This window comes from Tinamus guttatus, unplaced genomic scaffold (assembly GCF_059628265.1).
Source record: "Tinamus guttatus ecotype Peru unplaced genomic scaffold, ASM5962826v1 Tinamus_guttatus_pri_ptg000087l, whole genome shotgun sequence".
NCBI classification, from domain to species: domain Eukaryota; kingdom Metazoa; phylum Chordata; class Aves; order Tinamiformes; family Tinamidae; genus Tinamus; species Tinamus guttatus.
Genome location: NW_028288621.1, coordinates 933,044 through 950,963, shown reverse-complemented (window position 1 = coordinate 950,963; position 17,920 = coordinate 933,044). Strand labels below are relative to the sequence as shown.

The 17,920-nt window shown below is 50.7% G+C and overlaps 2 protein-coding genes across 2 annotated transcripts in view; one reads left to right on the top strand and one right to left on the bottom strand.

Annotated features, from left to right (window-relative positions):
• LOC148595533 (adenylate cyclase type 10-like) overlaps window positions 1–17,920 on the top strand; it is a 253,341-nt gene that overhangs the window by 179,288 nt on the left and 56,133 nt on the right.
• On the bottom strand, window positions 7,210–15,263 carry LOC148595535 (transmembrane protein 209-like). The gene is made up of 14 exons (XM_088520363.1): window positions 15,127–15,263; window positions 14,943–15,001; window positions 14,135–14,266; window positions 13,625–13,720; window positions 12,809–12,913; window positions 12,220–12,389; window positions 11,653–11,724; window positions 10,889–10,985; window positions 9,804–9,992; window positions 9,250–9,335; window positions 8,575–8,689; window positions 8,377–8,474; window positions 7,576–7,649; window positions 7,210–7,264 (listed from the first exon to the last, which is right to left on the bottom strand). The coding sequence occupies exons 1-14, from the start codon at window positions 15,261–15,263 to the stop codon at window positions 7,210–7,212; spliced, it is 1,485 nt and encodes a 494-aa protein (XP_088376489.1).

Below are 17,920 nucleotides of genomic sequence, written 5' to 3'. Positions count from 1 at the left end.
GCACACTGCTCCAGAAGTTGCCTCCCCCAGGCTGTGTAGGCCCACACTGATGGCTGCCGCATCACTGATGGCCCATACTTACCTTGTTGTCCTGCAGGACTCCCAGCCCCTTCTCTGCAGAGTTATCTCCAGCAGCAGGTCAACTCCCAGGCTGCCCTGGTGCAGGTGCTTCTTCATGCCTCGGGCCAGGATCCAGTACCTTGAGCTTGCACTCAAGAAGGTGCCCGTCCATGGCTGCACAACAATAAATGCCTGCCAGAAGAGGAAAGCTATGGGAGATGCCAGGATGGAGCCCCCAGCAGTTCCTGTGTACAGCGCCCCCTTTCAGACAGGAGCCCTTCTGGCTGTCCCTGACAACCCCTGCCACATTCAACTCAAAGGATTAAAAGGAAGGCACTCTACATAAGTCAACAGAAACCTTGAGTTTTCTTGCCATGTATGCAAAGTAGATATAAATATAAAATACTGTACTGAGCAGTTCAAGGATAAAGAATGATCATGGTCTGTTCTGCTTGGTCTAATGATGTTTCCTCCTGTGCTACCAAGATGCAGGGGACTTCTGTTTTACTTACTTTTAAAGAAGGTGATTCTTCCTTATCCTGCCACATGACTGCAGGGCACTGCACACAGCAACCATTGGGAGTAGCAGCCAAGATAAAGGGAGGCAAGAGCAAGAGCTTGGGGCATCCACTGAGGCAGCTCTGCTGAAAAGAAAATGCCCAGGAATCAGCCCTTTGCCACAGGAGCTCAAGGCTGCCTGTCTCGCACCATCTCCCATTCCGAACTGTTTTTGTGCTCCGCATGTGTGAGGACTCTCAGCACTCTTGCAGAGAGCACTGCTCAAGCAAGGGAGACCACTCCAAGAGTGACAAGCCAGAGAAAGTAGGCTGAAGGAAAAGCTGGAAGGTGTTAGGAAAAATCTTCATGTCATTTTCCTTAACAGGGTCCACCTCCAGCTTTCTGCTTTATCCCAAAGATACAACGTGCTTCTGTATAAGATGATCTTCTCAGTATTCCAGCTCTAGGTGGGGGCCTCCTCAGAGGGAAATTCCCAATGGAAATTCCCCTGTATATTTAAAGCCCTGCAGGTTAACTTCTTTCCCATTCTCCACCGATTGGTTGTAGCAATGACTGGCCCATGCCAGGCCATTGCCCACTCCTGACCTTGGTGGGGTGGCCATGGTGCTTCTAGGAGACAGGCCTGACTGCTCTTCTTGCCTTCTCCCCTGCAGAATGGCTGCTGCTCACTGAGGCAGGCAGGGCTTGAGGGCCAGTCTCCACCAGGCCCCAGATGCAACCGCAGGGCTTTGAAAAATCTGCTTGCGGGGCTGCTGTGGGCCAAGCAAGCTCCCGTGCCCATGGCAGACAACGAGCCTGCCATATGTTGGCCAAGGAAGATGGTTGACTGAGAGTCATTCTTTCATTTCAGAGCACTTCTGGCTGGTGTATGCACAATCAGCCTTATCTCCCCCTGAGAATGCAGCCATCAGGACTGTTATTAATGATTAATACCTGAGTGGGGGAAGAAATCAGGGAGCTACCCACCAGGATCAGATATGTCACTGGTGGTTAACACCTGAATAGGGCTATGTGTGAACAGTCAGGTTGAGCTGGGGAAGGAGCACACTGGTTGCTCTCTGCCCCGTGACTATAGTCAAGTCATCTTATAGTCACAGAGTGGTGCTACAGTCACCTCTTGGCTCCGTGCCATAAATAGAGTATTGATAATTTTTGCACTTACAGGTCCATGGCAAGTAAAGATTTTTAACAAAGTATTGCTATTATGTACAAATTTGTACCTTTTGGGTGGTTGAATTAGGGTTATTTGTTTTGTCATACCCCGCACTTTTATATACAAAATATATGTAATATAGCTTATAGATTATAAGTAATAAACCTAATAGCACTAGAGTTAGTAAAATGAATACAGCATTTCCATCAGTCGTCCTGCACGCTGCTGCAAGAGAAAATAAACTTGCTTCGGGGGGGTGAGGTGGAACAGGTTAACCCATTTAAAATGAAGAAAAATCCATCATGCCCTAATTCTCTGTGTTTTGCACCACTGCTATCAGTAGCTTCCCAGGCAAGTGGGCCACAAGCTTTACTCAGAGTCTTAGACACAGTGCCGATGGATGGTAAATTGACCACCACAGGCTGTCCAGCTGTAATGTTGTTGGACATCCTTTTTTACCTGTAGGTTGAGCATTAAGCTCAGCTTTCACAAAGAATGCTGGGCTTACAGGGCTTTCAGTAGGCCCATAACTATTATTTAATTGAGGGAGTACTTTGGGAAGTTGTCTGTCCCATTGAGCCTTGTGTGGGTTGAGGCTCTTTTTTAACAAAGTTCTAACCCTTTAGCCCTGGGTCTTAGGTCCTAGTCCTTTAGAACTCAGCCATAGCCCCAAGCCCTTTTTCTTTTAGCTCTAGTCCTTTAGTGCTGACTCTTCAGCATTTAACCCTAGCATTAGTTCTTTAATCCTGGCCCTTGAATTCCAGCAATTGAACCACAGCGCTTTAGCCTTAGCTATTTAGTCCTAGCCCTTTGACCCTAGAACTTTAGCCCTTTGATTCTAGCTTTTTAGCTCTAAAGGCTCCCCCTTCAGCACTAAAGCCCTTCAGCCCTAAAGCCCTAAAAATTACTAGATTCTCATTGAATGTATCCATCTTTAAAGGGGTTCTGCATGTGAGCAAGCTGCATGGCTGCTCATAGCTGCAGTGGGAAGTGAATGTGTCTTGTCTTGCATGCCATGGCATATGCAAACCTCTCTGGTAAAGGAAGGGCTGAGCTGGGCACTGAACACAAGTCTCCATCCATGTACTCCATGGGGCAGTTTCCTCCAGGGGCTGCAGGTGAAATCTGGAAATGTCCCATCTTTGCTGGTGCTTCCCTTCCCTCCTTTCAGAAGATAGGAGCAAAGTGCCCACAGTTTCTAGCAGCACTTGGAAAGCCAAAGGAATGCAGTGCTTAGTCTGTGCCGAGAATTGAGGTTAGAGGGGCTGAGACAGCTGCGCTTGCAACCAAATAAAGGTGGAGAGGGAATAGTTGCAGGGAATCAGTGTAGCCTCTCTCATCTTTGCAGAAATCAAGAAATCAGAGACACGGAGGGCTCCAGGTGTGCCTTCGGTTCAGAGCCTTGAAGAGCCTCCAGCCCATCGTGACCTATTTTGGCAGAGCCGTTTCGGCAAAGCGTAGGAAGGGGAGAAACCTCTGCCACTGACTGTGGCAACCGTGCTGCATGGCCAAAATCACTTTGTGTGCCCCTCCTGCTGGCAATAACCTTGACCTGTCTGCAAAACCTTTGTCCAGAGCAGAGCAGAGCAAAGTGAAGCAGATAGAGAGCACGCTGCCCTGTGCTGCCCATGGGAGTGAGAGATTTAGGCGCAGGAGGGCAGAACGGTGCCTCTCTTGGTGCCGTCTCCGTGCTGTGCTGGAGGCAGCTTTCCTGCTCTCAGCAGAGAAGTGGGTGGTGGCAGGGGGACGAGGAAGAGGAGACCCGACCTGCGCAAGCTTGGCTTCCTGCAATAACGCTGCGAGGCTGCAGAATGGAGAGGCCTCTCATTTAGGTCCTTTCACCATTTTAGAGCTCTTGTTTGGATGATATTCCCGGAGCCTTGACTCATGGCAGCTCCATGAGGCCCTTTTGGGACTGGAATCAACAGATCCTCTTCTGACACCAGCTTGAGAAATCCTACCTATACCCAAGCATCATTGCAGTGTTCTTTTCATCTAACAAGGCTGCTATTTAAACAGTCTAACCTTAATTTTAAAAATTAATGCAATTCTGATTAATTTAATCCTGACATATAGAAATCAGTTCTGATATTACAATTCTACCCCTTCTAGTAAGAGTATGTTTTTGTCCTTTGCAGAGTTGGAGATGGACTGTCATTGAATGAAGATCCATTAAGTCTAGTCGCTCCACTAGTAACTAGTGTTTTGTGTAATGCTTTTCAGGGCATTTTCTTCTCATTTATGCTCTCATATAATTCACTTTAATCCTCATTGTCATTTGAGCATAGTGTAAAGAGTGGCTTAATTATTCAACTGGAATACCATTCTTCTAGGTGTGGTGGAACATCCCTGTAGCCTCCTCTTCCTTCCCTCAAGAGCTTTCCTAGGAGCAGTTTTTACATAGCCGACAGCCGAGAAGGAATACACACAAGAACGTAACTTGAAAACAACACCAGTCATTTTATTTAGAAAACATAAAGGACTACCTGGAAAGGGAGGGGAATGAAAAAAAAGAGTGTTTTCTGCAGGTCGCTGAGGCAGCATGACGTACAGCAGGAACAGCATTGCTACTGTATATTAATACTGTGATAATCAGAGCCAAACAAAACAAGACACACACAAAAAAAAGGAAAGAAAACGGAGTAGCACTGGCTGCCATCACCCCCAACTACCACCAAACAGGAGTGTTGTGCATCTACCCATAGTGTCATTGCTCTGACTAGAAAATGGGACTGAACATGGGAAAGTACAAGAAACCTCATCATTTCAAGACCCTTCAGCCCTAAAGCCCTAGGACTTTATCCTGAGCCTTTAATCCCTGTCTTACACTGTTTAGCTCAAACTCCTAACTCTTTATTCTTCTTTATTCCTATCCTTTTAGCCCCAAGCTGTAGCCCTAGCCCTTTCATCCTAGCCCTTTCCCACTGCTTCTTTCATCTTAGCCTATGGGGATCACAGAAGAGCAGGAACAGCCCTGCAGCCCCTTTTAAGCCCTGGGTTTTGGTATTTTCACAACCTTCTCACCCGGGGAGCCAATAACCCAGTGACCAATCCCTGGGAAGGGCACTCCCTAATCTTCTACAGGTGACCTTTATATCCCCACATCTCCTTACCTTCACCAGGTGATCCTTATTAACCTTTCCTCATAACTATTCCCATAATCATTGGCCTCAGAAAATCCTTTATCCACCAAGCAAGCAGATAATTGTTTTCATCCTTGGCCATAACAACCTTTAATCTATATATTCCTATACCCACCTTTTTGCCCTTCATTCGTGTCCTAGCCCTTTAGGCCTAAGCCCTAGCCCTTTAGTCCTAGAGCTTTTTAACACCAGCCTTCAGCCGTGGTCTTTTAGTTGCAAATCTAGTGCCCTAAGCCCCTTAGCCCTGGGCCTTTGGCCCTAAGATCTTGTTAGCCTTAGCCCTTTAGCCATTCCCTACAGCCCTTTACCACAAGGTCTTTTTCCCTAAGCACTATCCCTTTAGCCCCAAGGCCTTTTCCCTGTAATCATAAGCTCTTTAGTCCTAAGTCCTTTAGCCCTCGCACTTTTGCCCTAAGGCCTTCAGGGCTAACTCTTAGCCCTTTAAGCCTAGCCCTTTAACCCTGAGTCCTAGCCCTTTAGCGCTGGCCCTAAGCCCCTTAGCCCTAAACCCATTTAGTCCCAAGTGCTATCCCTTTAATCCCAGCCATTTAAAGCTAGCCTTGAATGGTACCCTTTCAAGTCTTACCCTATAGCTTTTTAGGCATTTAATCCTAGCCCTGTAGCTCTAAGCCCTAGCTTTTTATACCTGGAGCATTTAGCCCTTTCCCTTTAGCCCCAGCCTTTTAATCTTTGCCCTTTAGCCCTATAGCTTGCTATGACTAGCCCTCTAACCCTAAGACCCAACCATTCAGCCCTAGCCCTTTAGCCCTTGGCCCTTTAACTGTTGCCCTTTAATCCTCAACACTAGCACTTTAGCCCAAACCTCTTTAGCCCTAATCTCTTTAGCCCTAGTCCTGTAGTCATAAACCCTTTAATCCCAGCTGCTGAATCCTGGCTTTTGAACCCAAACCCTCAGCCGTTTGGCCCTTCAACCCAAGCCCTTTAGCCCCCACCCTTTATCCCCACTGTTTTTGCCCTGAGCTCTAGCCCTTCGGCCCTATCTCTTTAGGGGAGCATCTACTTCAATGAAGGCAACAAAACAACACCTCTATCTTTATTTGAAATGAGACACCACACAAACACCTTTGTTTGAAATGAGACACCACACAAACATCTTTATTTGAAATGAGACACGCACTCCAACACCTTTTCCATCTTTATTGCTCAAAGGAATGTACAACCGTGCCATTCTCGCAACCTATTTCGCAAATCTAAACTTACCCTATAGACTTAGGAGGATCCTATAGGGATGCTATAAGGCCTAGGGCTCTGAGCCTAAAGGGCTAAAGGGCTGACGCCTACGGGGCTAGGGCGAAGGGCTTGGCTGAAGGGCTAGGGCTGGAAGGCTGAGGCCTATAGGGCTTAGGATCTTCCTTTCCATTTGGGCCCCCATCTTCTGCACCTGCAAAACCAAAAAACAGGTCAGTTAGCATGCGTGTTCCTTTTTAATGTAAAGCCTAACAACCCCCCAGGGTGCATCAGCGGGACATCCCCCTCAACAGCCGCCTCTGCAGCCTCACCACTACTACTCACAGCCCCCGGCACACACTCTGTCTTCCTGCTCTAATGGGCAAAGGCCACCGGATTCCCAGAGGGCACCTGGGAACGGGGTAACCAAGCGCCTCCAAAACCTCCCTGCTTAGAAAACCCCAGCTCCAGGACGGAGCTCCCTGCAGGCGCTGGAGACGATCGACACCTCGCAGAGCAGCCAGGACAGAGGGAAAAGCCCCGACTGAGGTTAAAAAATACAGATCTATTCCTTACCTTATTTCTAATGCTTAAACAATTCTAAATGCTATCTACAACCTGGAAAAGAAAAAAAAAGTCATTGCACACAAAGTTAGACCAAACAACCTGCAACATCCATCCATCCCCACAGTATCACAGCCAGCAGCACTCTACCTTCCTGCTCTAAGGGGCAAACACCACCAGATTTGCAGAGGACCCGTGAACGGGCTGACCAAGCGCCTCCGAAAGCCGCCCTGCCTAGGAAACCCAGCTCCAGGACCCAGCTCCATGCAGACACGTTCAGTACCAAAAGCAGCTAAAGCGCAACTGCCCACCAAAGCCGAGCATCATTCCTACTATATGAACCACCTGCTTCCAGCATTTGTTACATAACAGTGTACTGGAATGGTGGGGAACACCCCAAACGACAACCAAAGATCAATCAGTCAAACAAGCAAACAAAATGTTTAACCCCAACCTAAACCCTAACCCTAAACCCTAATTCTCCAATGGTTTTTGCTCCAAGGCAAAAAGGATAATGATGCTGCTCGGTTCTTCTTGTCTGGGAAGAGGGATCACTCCTCTGCCAACCTGTGGTCCCGCTCGTCACTCTCCAAAAATCCAGAGCACGTTGACGCCTGAAGCACCGAGACTGACGCGCCTGCAAAAAGAACACCACAGTCACAAACCAGCGGCAAGTTAAAGCTCCTGTTTACACCCCATCTTCCTTACAAGGAAAACTTCTTCATCTGCAGCTGGCACAAGACCAAGGAGAAACCTAAAACCTTTCCCGCGTGCTCACGCTCACCCAGCTGACACAGTCCTACAGAACGGCTGCCCTTACTTAAAACACCAGCAGGATTTTAAAACCGTCACCACCGTCCCACGGAGCAGCCTCACGGCACCTCAGCACCCAAAGCTGCTGCTCAGCTCTCGCCGGCAGCGCGAGGGGACCCACGGGGAGACACTTACCCGAGCATGCCCAATTCCCTGGTCTTGATGATGTAGAGGAACAGGAGCAACGCGTGGAGCAGGTTGTTTCTGCCCTGAATGCGTGGGAAGAGAGAAGACTTTGGGAGCGACTGCAGGGACAAGCACTCACACCACTATCTTAGAGAGAATGTCTTATGCAAACCAACGGGCACATCCTGCCCTTAGCTTAGCCACAGCTGTACAGCTTTTCCTTCAAATCTTTTGGCAAGGTACGTATGCAGGGGGTGTGCACCATAATAGAAGAGGTTTAATAACCTGCGATGAGGAAAGACTATAATAGAAACCTCAAAAAAATGGTACAACAGCCTGGGGGATTGCCTCAATATTTACCTCTCACTTAGACAAACATCAGAAAAAAATGATTTTTGAGGAGTTTTTTTGATGGCAACCATCCTCAAATACTCAGGAGTTCTTATGGCATTTTTCTGAAATTGGCGACCAAGTCACAACCCAGGGCTCAAGAGAGTATGAAAACGTGCAGGAAAAATCTGGTAGCTTGGCATTGAGACGAGATGGTTCCCTCCACAAACTCCTAGAAGGAAGCCTCCGGCTTGTTGGCATTCAGGAATAACAGTTCACATCAGAGCTTACAGAAATTAGGGTCTTAGAAGAAGTCATGAGAAAATGCACAGGAAGCTGCTTTCTGCACTGAGCCAGCCTAAATCTAAACATAGATGTGGCTAGTTACAATAAATAAATAAATAAATAGAACAAAAAACAAACCCAAATCAGTTCTGCTGAACAATTCCTGTCAGCAGAACACACCTAACATGCTCCTACCTCCTGTACGTTGTAGATGTGGCCGTGGTAGATGACCTGGTAGTGTGGTGGGTTGATGCTGCTCTGGTAGATGCAGAAGAGCTTCTCATCCGTCAGGTCTGGGAATGAAGGTCAGAAAAGAAAAGAGGGATTTTAAGGGTGCCCATGGGATGCAAGGGGCAAACAGCAGCTAAAGCAGCAGCCCAAGAATGCCAGTACCTGGTTCATGGGGTGTCTGGATGAAGTGCTGGGCAGTGAAGGTTTTGCCATCGGGATATTGGATGTTCCATGGCAGCCTGGAGTCCAGATAGGTGCAGAAGATGTGCATAAGGATCTGTGCAAAAAAACCCAAAATTCACTTGAATGCCATCAGAAAGACCGAGGAACCAAAGGCTACAATGCAGCAGCAACTCTCTTGCCATAATCTCAGGCATGAGAACAAATACAGGACACAGTCAATCACATGACTGATTTCATGCTAGTTTAATTGGTTTAATGCCTTCTTTCTTTCTTTCTTTTTTTTTTTTTTTCAGTGCTTGTTTTCCTTCAAATACAGGCTAAGAGGGACAGTGTAACGATTGTTTTCCACTCCCTGGCTTATTCTGCAGTCTCTCTTTTAACTATTTCAGGTGAATTATCTCAGGCTGCTGCCCTCACAGTTACCTGTGGGACATCCCACAGGAGTCTAAAGAAGAGGCCGCCCCCAGACTAACACACACAAGTGCATTTTTGTGATCTGCACCACGTCCAGGCCCCTTTGCATTATTCAAAACTGCGATTCTGAGGATAAGCGAGGCAAAGAGGATTTGGACTTCTTGCAGCCACCCACAAATGCTTCATCCTGAAAGACGAGCAGCTTTAGGAAGTTTTACCAAAGCATCTTTGAAAACTTACAGCGGAGTCGGTGGGCAAGTCAGCTCCCCACTGCCGGCCTCTGAAATCCCCTCCTCTGCCCCAGCGGAAGCTTCCCTGGGACAGCTCTGGAAACAACAACACCTATTCAGGTACTGGCGGTGGAAGGTGCAAGAAAGATCTATTTTGCACTAGCTTTGGGAACCCCACACCTCCGTGTGCATGGCCAGGGCACCACAATCACTGGAAGGAACAACTGAACTCATTAAATGCTTGTATATATTATATATACTCAAGGCAGTTGAGTTTACAAGGGAAGTTTTATTCCTAATTAATAAACGGATTGAATAGGACACTTCTTGCCCGGCTCTGATTGAAATGAGAAATAAAACCTTCTAAAACCAGTCCTGGGCCCACACCACCACATTGCTACGAGCAGAGAAAGCTGTCAAAACACCCAGCGCTGCTCCTTGCAAAGCAGCTCTCTGCCCTGCTGGGACTGCAGCCCGAGCGTCTCCACTGACGGGGCATCTGGCACCACCAGTGCTTGACCCAGCTCAGCGAAACGCTCCCGAGTCTCCAAGGGGAGCACGTACCTTTGATCCGTTGAACCAGGTACTCCTGGTTGGCCGTGACGCCCAGGTACCGCGTTATGGTGAGCAGGCTCTGCTGAATGGCTGTGGCTTCAGCCAGCGCTGCCTGTTTCATGCTGCTCGTGCTGACTTGTGCGCGGAAGAAGAGCCAGCGCGTCACCTGCACCCACGACTCGAACGGGATCAGCCGCCCTGCCAAGGGGTCAACAAACGCACTGTTACAAAGAGGAACTGCCTCCTCTGCTCTTAACTACTTGCTAAGCTCAGAGCTCAAGCTCACACCTTAGGCAGTGCCCCACACGCTCCCTGCCCGGCCCCATGGAGCACTCGCTGCCTCCCTCCCAGCACAGAGCAGAAACCCTGTGCAGGGCTGGGCAGGCACAAAACCCTCCCTTGAAGGCTGCCTGGCGTAAGGAAGGAGAAACAGAGAGGGGCTGGAAAGGGAAGAATCAAAAGGAATTTTTAACAGAGAGCAGCAGGGGAGCAGGGAGGTGCACAAGAGGCCAGCAACGGGGCAGTTCTTCACAGGCATCACAAGGGATGCGGGTCTCGGCAGAGACTACAAACCGGAGCACAAAAAAGCAGCCCGTGTTGAAATGCAGCGAATCGAACCCTGCTCTGGGGGAAAGGGACGTCTGTGTGAGCTGCCCATGGAAGGGGCCTCTTCAGACTTGGCCTAGGAAACTGCAGCTGCAATTTCAACTCAGGGAAATGGAAAAACAAACAAACAAAATACGCCCTAAACCTAAAAACACCCAGAACAAACCCAAAAAAACAAAGCCACCACCAACAAAAAACAAAATTATCCCCAACAAAAACACCATTTCTTCCTACCCCCGACCAAGACCATTTCTTCTAATGCTCAGAGCTCTCTCAAATCCACCTCAGACTGCCCTGCTCAACCCCATCAGCATGACAAAAATCTACTACCAAGACCTTAAAGATGCTACATAACAGACAGGAAGAGCTCAGAGACAGCTCTCCTCATAACACAGAATCATTTTTGGACACTTGAATTTCCACATATCTTAGGAATAACCCTTCCAGGAAAACACAATGCAACCCCACGGCTCCTCCTATCATCCTACCTCCGCTTGGCATTGCGGGGTACCCCATTCTTCTCAGCTGAGCGCTCACAGACTCCATCTCTTGGACAAGGGGCTCTAGAATTGTCTGCAAAATCCACTAGCAAAAAGAAATGCAAGCAGTAAAAAGGTTAGAAGCAACAAGGTGCTCAGGAAGCTGCTAAAGGACACCATCTCAGATCTCAAGAATCTTTACTGTTCAACCCCCCCACTCCTTTTAAAACAAACAAACAAACAAACAAACATGCAATTGTATTTCCTTTGCTACAATGACTCCTGCTCCCAAGACTAAAACGTTCTTTTTTGTTGTTTGTTTTCATTTCTTTCTTTATTATGCTCCTTGAGACTGTCAGGAAAAGCCACTGCGTTGGCATTTTCCATGCTTTACTTGAGCCCAGGAGAAGGAGGTTGAAAGTCAGGAGGGAAAAAAGCAGTTTGGAAATCTGGATTTTAGAAAGAAAAAAAAGCAGTCTTATCACATGCAGTGTGCATTAAGATATATTTGTCTCCATTCAAAGGTGGGTGAACTTTACAACTGGAAGGTTTGCAGAATACACAACACCCAGGTCAGCCAGGGCATAAGTTGAGGTGGGAAATTTGTTTTACTCCTCCTTTGGTACTAGCATGCTCTTTGAATCTCCGTGGCCAAGCCCACCCTCATCCCCACCAGTCCCAAAGATCAAAGTCTCTTAGAGATGAGGCCCTTCTCCACCCGGCCGCACCTCTTCGAGCAGCACGAACAGGCCGTCTATGGGCACAGGACTTACCCTTCGGAGCCGATCGGTCCAGAAATCCAGGGCATCCAGCTGCCACCCATGTGCCAGCAGCCTTGACCAAACCTACACAAACAACACAGTCATTATCCACCTACAGAGAGAAACCTGAGAGAAAAACAAAGGAGCTTTTAGGGCCTACGATGTTTTCGGAGCTCAACCACAGCCCACAGGGCAAACTGCAGATGTTCCAGAGCCCTCACACATCTCCTGGCTGCAGCATGGGGAGCCCTCAGCACCTGGCCATACTGCACTCCTACTCTCTCCTCACAGGACACCACATGTCACCCGAGGCCACAGTCACTGCCTGGAGCTCCCGGATCTCGCAGAACAAAACTGGGGCAGAGGTGCAGGACACATGAAAGAGGTACTTGAAGAAGAAGCTTTCTTAGATTAAGGGATGAGATCAAGACAGGGATCCAATTTAATTAAAGCTCCCCTTAACCCTACCCCTTTGAATGAGACTTTGTCCAGACACAAGTGTAAAGGAGTGTGATGGAGATCATGGCCAACCCTTTGGAGGAGCTCTATGCTTCTGGGCTCCTCTGGTGCTGAACTTACCTCTTCGCCAGCCTGTGGCACGTCCAGACAACCTTCCTCCCTGCGGCCCAGGGGACACCATGACACCTGGTACTGGAACTTCCGCAGCACCTTGGCCTGCTCCACCAGCAAACGTGTCAGGTTGCAAAACGCTGGGCAGCCGAATGGGGAGCTGCTGTAAACTGAATTTGCTGAAATGACATCCAAGGCACGCACAATTAGTACAAGCAGGAGGACAAGAATCACGCAATAGGGCAGGCAATAACTGCACAGATTCAACTCTGACTGGAAAGATGAGCTCACGAATTATGGTAAGGGAGGAGAATTTTCTGAAGTCCCTGAGGCACCGAGATGTGGAGAATTTACAAAATTCTGCCTCCTGTCTCAATTACTGCCTAGAAGACTAAAGTGGTCAGCAGCCACCTTGACCACATCTAGGGGGAATACCATAGCAGGGACGTCATTTTATTTACTAGCACTTCAGGAGCTCTCTCCCTTTCCCAAAATCCCTTCCAGCTATTCTCACCCACGACTCTCTCCACTAACGACTAATAAAACCTACATCCTCTCCTCACCCATCCTTTCAGGCCAAGCAAAGGGATTTCTTTACCCATCTGACGGCTGCGCTCTTTCTCCTCTTCCCTTTGCAGGTATCTTTGCAGGGACTTCTGGTCTGTGATCTCCTCCTCTTGGCTCCGGAGGAAACGAGGCCGAACTGGTGAAGGGCAGTGACGGCTCCTGAGCTCACTTCTCACTGCTTCAATACTCATATCATGTGAAGAAGCCGCAGGAGAAGGGCTGAAGCTGGGAAGCTTGGGCAAACAGAAGCAGACACTTGTGTCATATGAGGAAGATAAGACTTCCACTTTGATTTTACAAACTGCAGGAATCAATTGACTCAACAGATGAATTTATGGCTCTGGAGTTTGCTGCTATTAAGTCTAGTCTGAATCAGGGGAATTGGTTTTCTACTCCTCAGCATTTACATTTGCATTCCCCATTCAGGCTTTTTGTCTGAAACCCACCAACTCCTCCAAAACAAATAAATTAACTCTAGGGAAAGGACGAATCCTGGAAGGGCAAATGTGCAAAGGGAGCAGACAGCTGCCGGGCACCTCCAGCAGCTCAGGGCCCAGCACGAGCACACGAGGAGCCAAGCCAAGGCGCTCCCTCGCAGCCAGCGCCGTCCTTACCTGGATGCAGCTGCTGCTGGGCCGGGAGCTCAGAGAACTGCTGGAAGAGGCTCTGCTGGCGGGCAGAGCCGGCAGCTGAGGGTCACAGTCTGGGGCAGGAGCCGAGGCCAAGCTGGGCCGGGAGCTCAGAGAACTGCTGGAAGAGGCTCTGCTGGCGGGCAGAGCCGGCAGCTGAGGGTCACAGTCTGGGGCAGGAGCCGAGGCCAAGCTGGGACGGGCCCCGCGGGGGCGGCCTGGGCTGTAGCTCAGCACGTTCTGGCCCTGCATCGCAGCCCCACACCAAGGGACTCTCCTCGCTGACAGCTCCTGCACTGGAGCTATCGGCACCGCTGCAAGAAGCACAAAAACACAGTGAGCCCTGCACATGCAGCAGCCTCCAACTCCCCTGCTTCCTCTGAATCCACACTGCAAAACACAGACACGCAGCTTGCCCTGAAGGAAATTCAATGGTGCTAAAAAGCCCTCTTCCCAGCTCCACGGGGAGGCCACAAATTCCTTCTCCAGTTTCACAGAGAGTCTCTCCAGCTGCCCTTTAACAGGCTGCTGTCCCCTCCTTTGTTAGGGCTTCTTCCCTCTTCAGTTCTCCCCTCAATCCTTCACCAATTTTGCACTTCTACTTTAAATTTTAACATGCTGCAGGGAATTTGTCTGACTGCTGTGTTCAGACAAAGAAGCTGAGAATTGTACTTGACCAAGACACCAACTGCAAAGAACACAGATAAACAGGCGTTTATACTACCTACCTGAGTTCTGCATCCCCAGAAGGACCTGCTGCCTGTGAGTCATAACCAGGTGAGTTGGTGCCCTCGTGTATTTGAAATACAGCCAGAGATCAAACACGGCATTCAGGCTGAACAGAGAAACCAGTGCAAGTTCTAGAATAAAGAAAAAAAGGTTTTATCATGCTAGATGGCATGACCATGAGTAATAACTTATTGTTAATATTAAAAAACAGGTTAAAAATGCATAAAAAACTGCTCCTGTAAGTGTTAGTCTGAGGACAGAGATAAGGCTTCTTCATGGGTTCTTTTTATTCAAGAACCAGTTGAGACAAATCTCCTTTCTACATTAAAATTCATTTATGTGGCTAAAATTCATTTATGGGGCTTTAATGCTTATTTGCAAAAGTGCAAGGTATTTTCCAGGGAGAACACAAATCTCTACAAGGAAGTTTCACGCTCTTTAGCAAGGCTCTTCCATCAAACCTTCTGTCTCTCATATCTGCATTTGCCTCACTCCTCCTCCTTTCCATCCTCCAAGGGGATTTGATACAGCTCCTTTGGAGTCTACTCCATTGAAAGGAACTTTCATTACCTGGAAATGTCACACAGCCCCACAACAGGGCCGCCAAGAGACTCTTCCCTGTCACTACAGTGAGGAAATTCCCATAGCTCTAACAGGGGTAAAAGAAAGTAAAATGAAGCTCTGCCTTTTTTTTTTTTTTTTTTTTTTTTTTTTAAAGCTGTCTTTAAAACAACTTCCCCAGGAAGAAAACAGAAGTGCAAAATATTCCCTCCTCCCAAAACACATTGACGGGCAGCGACAACTCACCAATAAACCAGAGAGGCCAGAAGGGGATATTGAAGTATGTGCTGAGAAGTTTTCCAGTCCTGGTAAGGAAATACAATAAAACAGGAAAAGTTACCAGCGGGCAGTAATGGGGTTCTGGGAAGTACCGAGGCCTGCACAAGGCAGGATGTTTTCTGTAACGCAGTCACATTCGCAGCCAACATACATGTCCACGCAGATCATGCCGGCAGTGCAGATATTGAGGAGCCCCCAGGCCCAGAGCACCTTCCGCTCTCCAGCCTCTCTCCTCATCCTCATGCTCCTGTCAAGGAGGGCACCTGCCGAAAGCCCTGGGGCTGCCATGGTCTGCGGCAAGAGGGAGACAAACACCCCACAGTTTAGACAGCCACATCCTGGCTCAGCACCACGCTGAGGAGAACAGCAAGAACCAAGAGCAACCTGGACAGAAGGACTTCACCTGAGGAGCTCCCGGTCCCGATTCCCGAGCGGGGAGCAGGGCTTTTGGCCAGCAACACTCTCCTGCAAAGCCTGTGGGCGCCGTCACCCTCTCCAGGGAGAGCACGTCCGTTTTCCCCAACGGGCTGCAGGGCACAGGGCCCCCTTCCCATTCCGAGGGCACTTTTGAAAACCAACATTCCGCAGGGGGCCCAGGCAGCGCTGCCTTCCCCTTTCCTGCTCAACATCCCCCCGCTCCGGGAGGCCCCGCGAGCGACACGTCCCGCCTGCACCGCTGCCTCCTGCCCCCTCTGCACCTCCACGTCCCGCCTCGGCGCCCCCACAAATTACACACGACGCCCCCGACGACGGGGACTTTTCCTGAGCCTCCCGGCCCCACGAGGCCCTCCCGAGCCTCCTGCCAAGCCCCCGACGGCTTAAAAACGTCTCGAGTTCCCCAATGCCAAACAGGAACATAAACCTGTAAAAGTGACTTCACCGAAATAATGGGGCTTTGAGGGGGAAAAAAGGGAAAAAAACAGCTAAGGATGAGGGGGAAATGGAATAAGGAGGCTAAAAAATAGAGGAGGAAGGAAAGAGAAAAGCTGAGAGAAAATCAAGGAAAAAGCCAAAACAAGGAAAAATGAAGGAAAAAATATAAAAGAGGAAAAAAACATGAAAAAAGATAAAAGGGAGAGCCAAAGAGAAAACTAAAAGAGAGAAAGGAAAGAAAAAAAGATGAAAGGGGGCAAAGAATGAAGGAAAACATAAGTTAAAGAGGGAAAAAAATAATGAAAAGAGTTAAAAGGGATAAAAGCAAAGGAGAAAATGTAAAAGGGGAAATATAGGAAAAAAAGGATAAAATGTATGAAAACAAACAAAAGATTAAAGGGGGACAATGAAAGAAGAAAGCTTAAAAAGGAGAGAATGAAAAGATAAAAATGCAAAAAAAAAAAAAAGGGGGAGAAAAAAGAGAAAAACAAATGAGGGGATGGGATGGGATGGCATTGGACGGGATAGGGTGGGACAAGATGGGATGGAACAGGTTGGGCTGGGCTGGGACAGGACAGGACAGGACAGGACAGGACGGGGTCCCCCCGCAGCCGCCGCCCTCACGCAGCCCGTCCCGTCCCGTCCCGTCCCGCGGGCAGCGGCGCCCGGGCTCGCGCTGCCCTCGCTGCCCGCGGCACCCGCGCCACGGCCATGGCCACGGCCCTGCCTCCCGCGCCCGCCGCGCGCACGGAAAAGGCCCAGGGCGGCGGGGGACGAGGGGCCGCAGGCAGCGTCCCCAGGAGGGCCGGGACCCGGCCCCAGGACAGGCTCAGGCCAGGTTCACGCTGCGGACGACTCCCAGGAGGGTGTCTGCTCCCGGCAGCGCCAGCGACACGGCTCTGGGATCCCTCCGCAGGGGCTATCGGCTCTCTGGCCAGCCGGGCACCGCTGCCAATTCCAGCGCAGCGAGACCGGCCCTCCCCGCAAGACCTCCCGCTTCCCCGTCTCGGCCTTGGGAGCAGCCCCCAGCGTTTCCGCACGGGCACAGCTGGTGCCAGGGGGCACTTCCAGCTGTTAACTCTTTCCTTCACAGAATCACAGAATCCTTAAGGTTGGACGGGACCTCCAGGGATCATCTAGTCCAAGCCCTGCACACGCAGGGTCACCCAGAGCACGTGGCACAGGGCTGCGTCCAGGCGGCCCCTGGAGATCTCCAGAGACGGAGACTCCACAGCCTCTCCGGGCAGCCTGTTCCCGTGCTCCGTCACCCTCACTGCTAATACGTTTTTCCTTAAGTTCCTGCGGAACTTTCGCTGTTTCAGGTTGCGGCCGTTTCCTCTCGCTCTGTCGGTGCCACCGCTGGGCAGAGGCCGCCCCCTCCCCCCGCCGCCCCCCGCGCCCCAGGAGCGGCGCCACCACGTGGGGGGGGGGTGCGCGCATGCGCAGTGCACTCTGCCGCGCTCGCTGCTGCCCCCGCGTGTCGGGGCGGAGGCGCTGCAGGAGCGGGGCGCGTGCGCGTGCGCAGTGCGGTCGGCGGCCCCTTGTGGCGCGCGGCGCATGCGCGGCGGGCGGCAGGTGCGCGGCGGCGGCGGGAGCGCGCGGGAAGGGCGCGGGGGGGCGGCGCTCGCGGCCCGTGGGGCGGCCGCGGCCGCGTCCTGCCGGCGGGGGCAGCGCCGCGCGGAGGCGGCGGCGGGGCCGGGGGGCCGGGGCGCGGGGCCGGCCTGCCCGTGTGCGGGGTGTCCCGGGAGGGCTGCGCGCGGGGCCGGGGCGGGGGGAGGCCGGGGAGCAGCGAGAGGGGGGGCGGCGGCGGGAGGGGAGGACGTGGCCCCGGCGCTCGGCGTCCTTGGGCCGGGCGGCTCCTGCCGCTGCAGAGCGCTGGGGGCTGGTGACAGGAACCCGAGCCCTCGTTGGGGTGGGTTTGCAGGGCAGCTCCGCGGAGGGGGCCGCGCTGCAGAGAAGCGGCCGGGGCGTCGCGATGCCGTCGCTGCTGCTGCTGGTGTCGGGATCTGGGAGCTGCTGCCTTTGTAGAGGTGTTGATTGAGCAGACATTGGAAACGGAGCAATGTATTAGC

Coding starts and splice junctions, on each gene's coding strand:
- LOC148595535 (XM_088520363.1), bottom strand. CDS start 15,263: ATGGCAGCCCCAGGGCTTTCGGCAGGTGCCCTCCTTGACAGGAGCATG. Junction 12,914..13,624: donor CGTGCTGAGCTACAGCCCAG/GCCGCCCCCGCG, acceptor GCCCTTCACCAG/TTCGGCCTCGTTTCCTCCGG. Junction 9,993..10,888: donor CCCCGCAATGCCAAGCGGAG/GTAGGATGATAG, acceptor ACCCCTTGGCAG/GGCGGCTGATCCCGTTCGAG.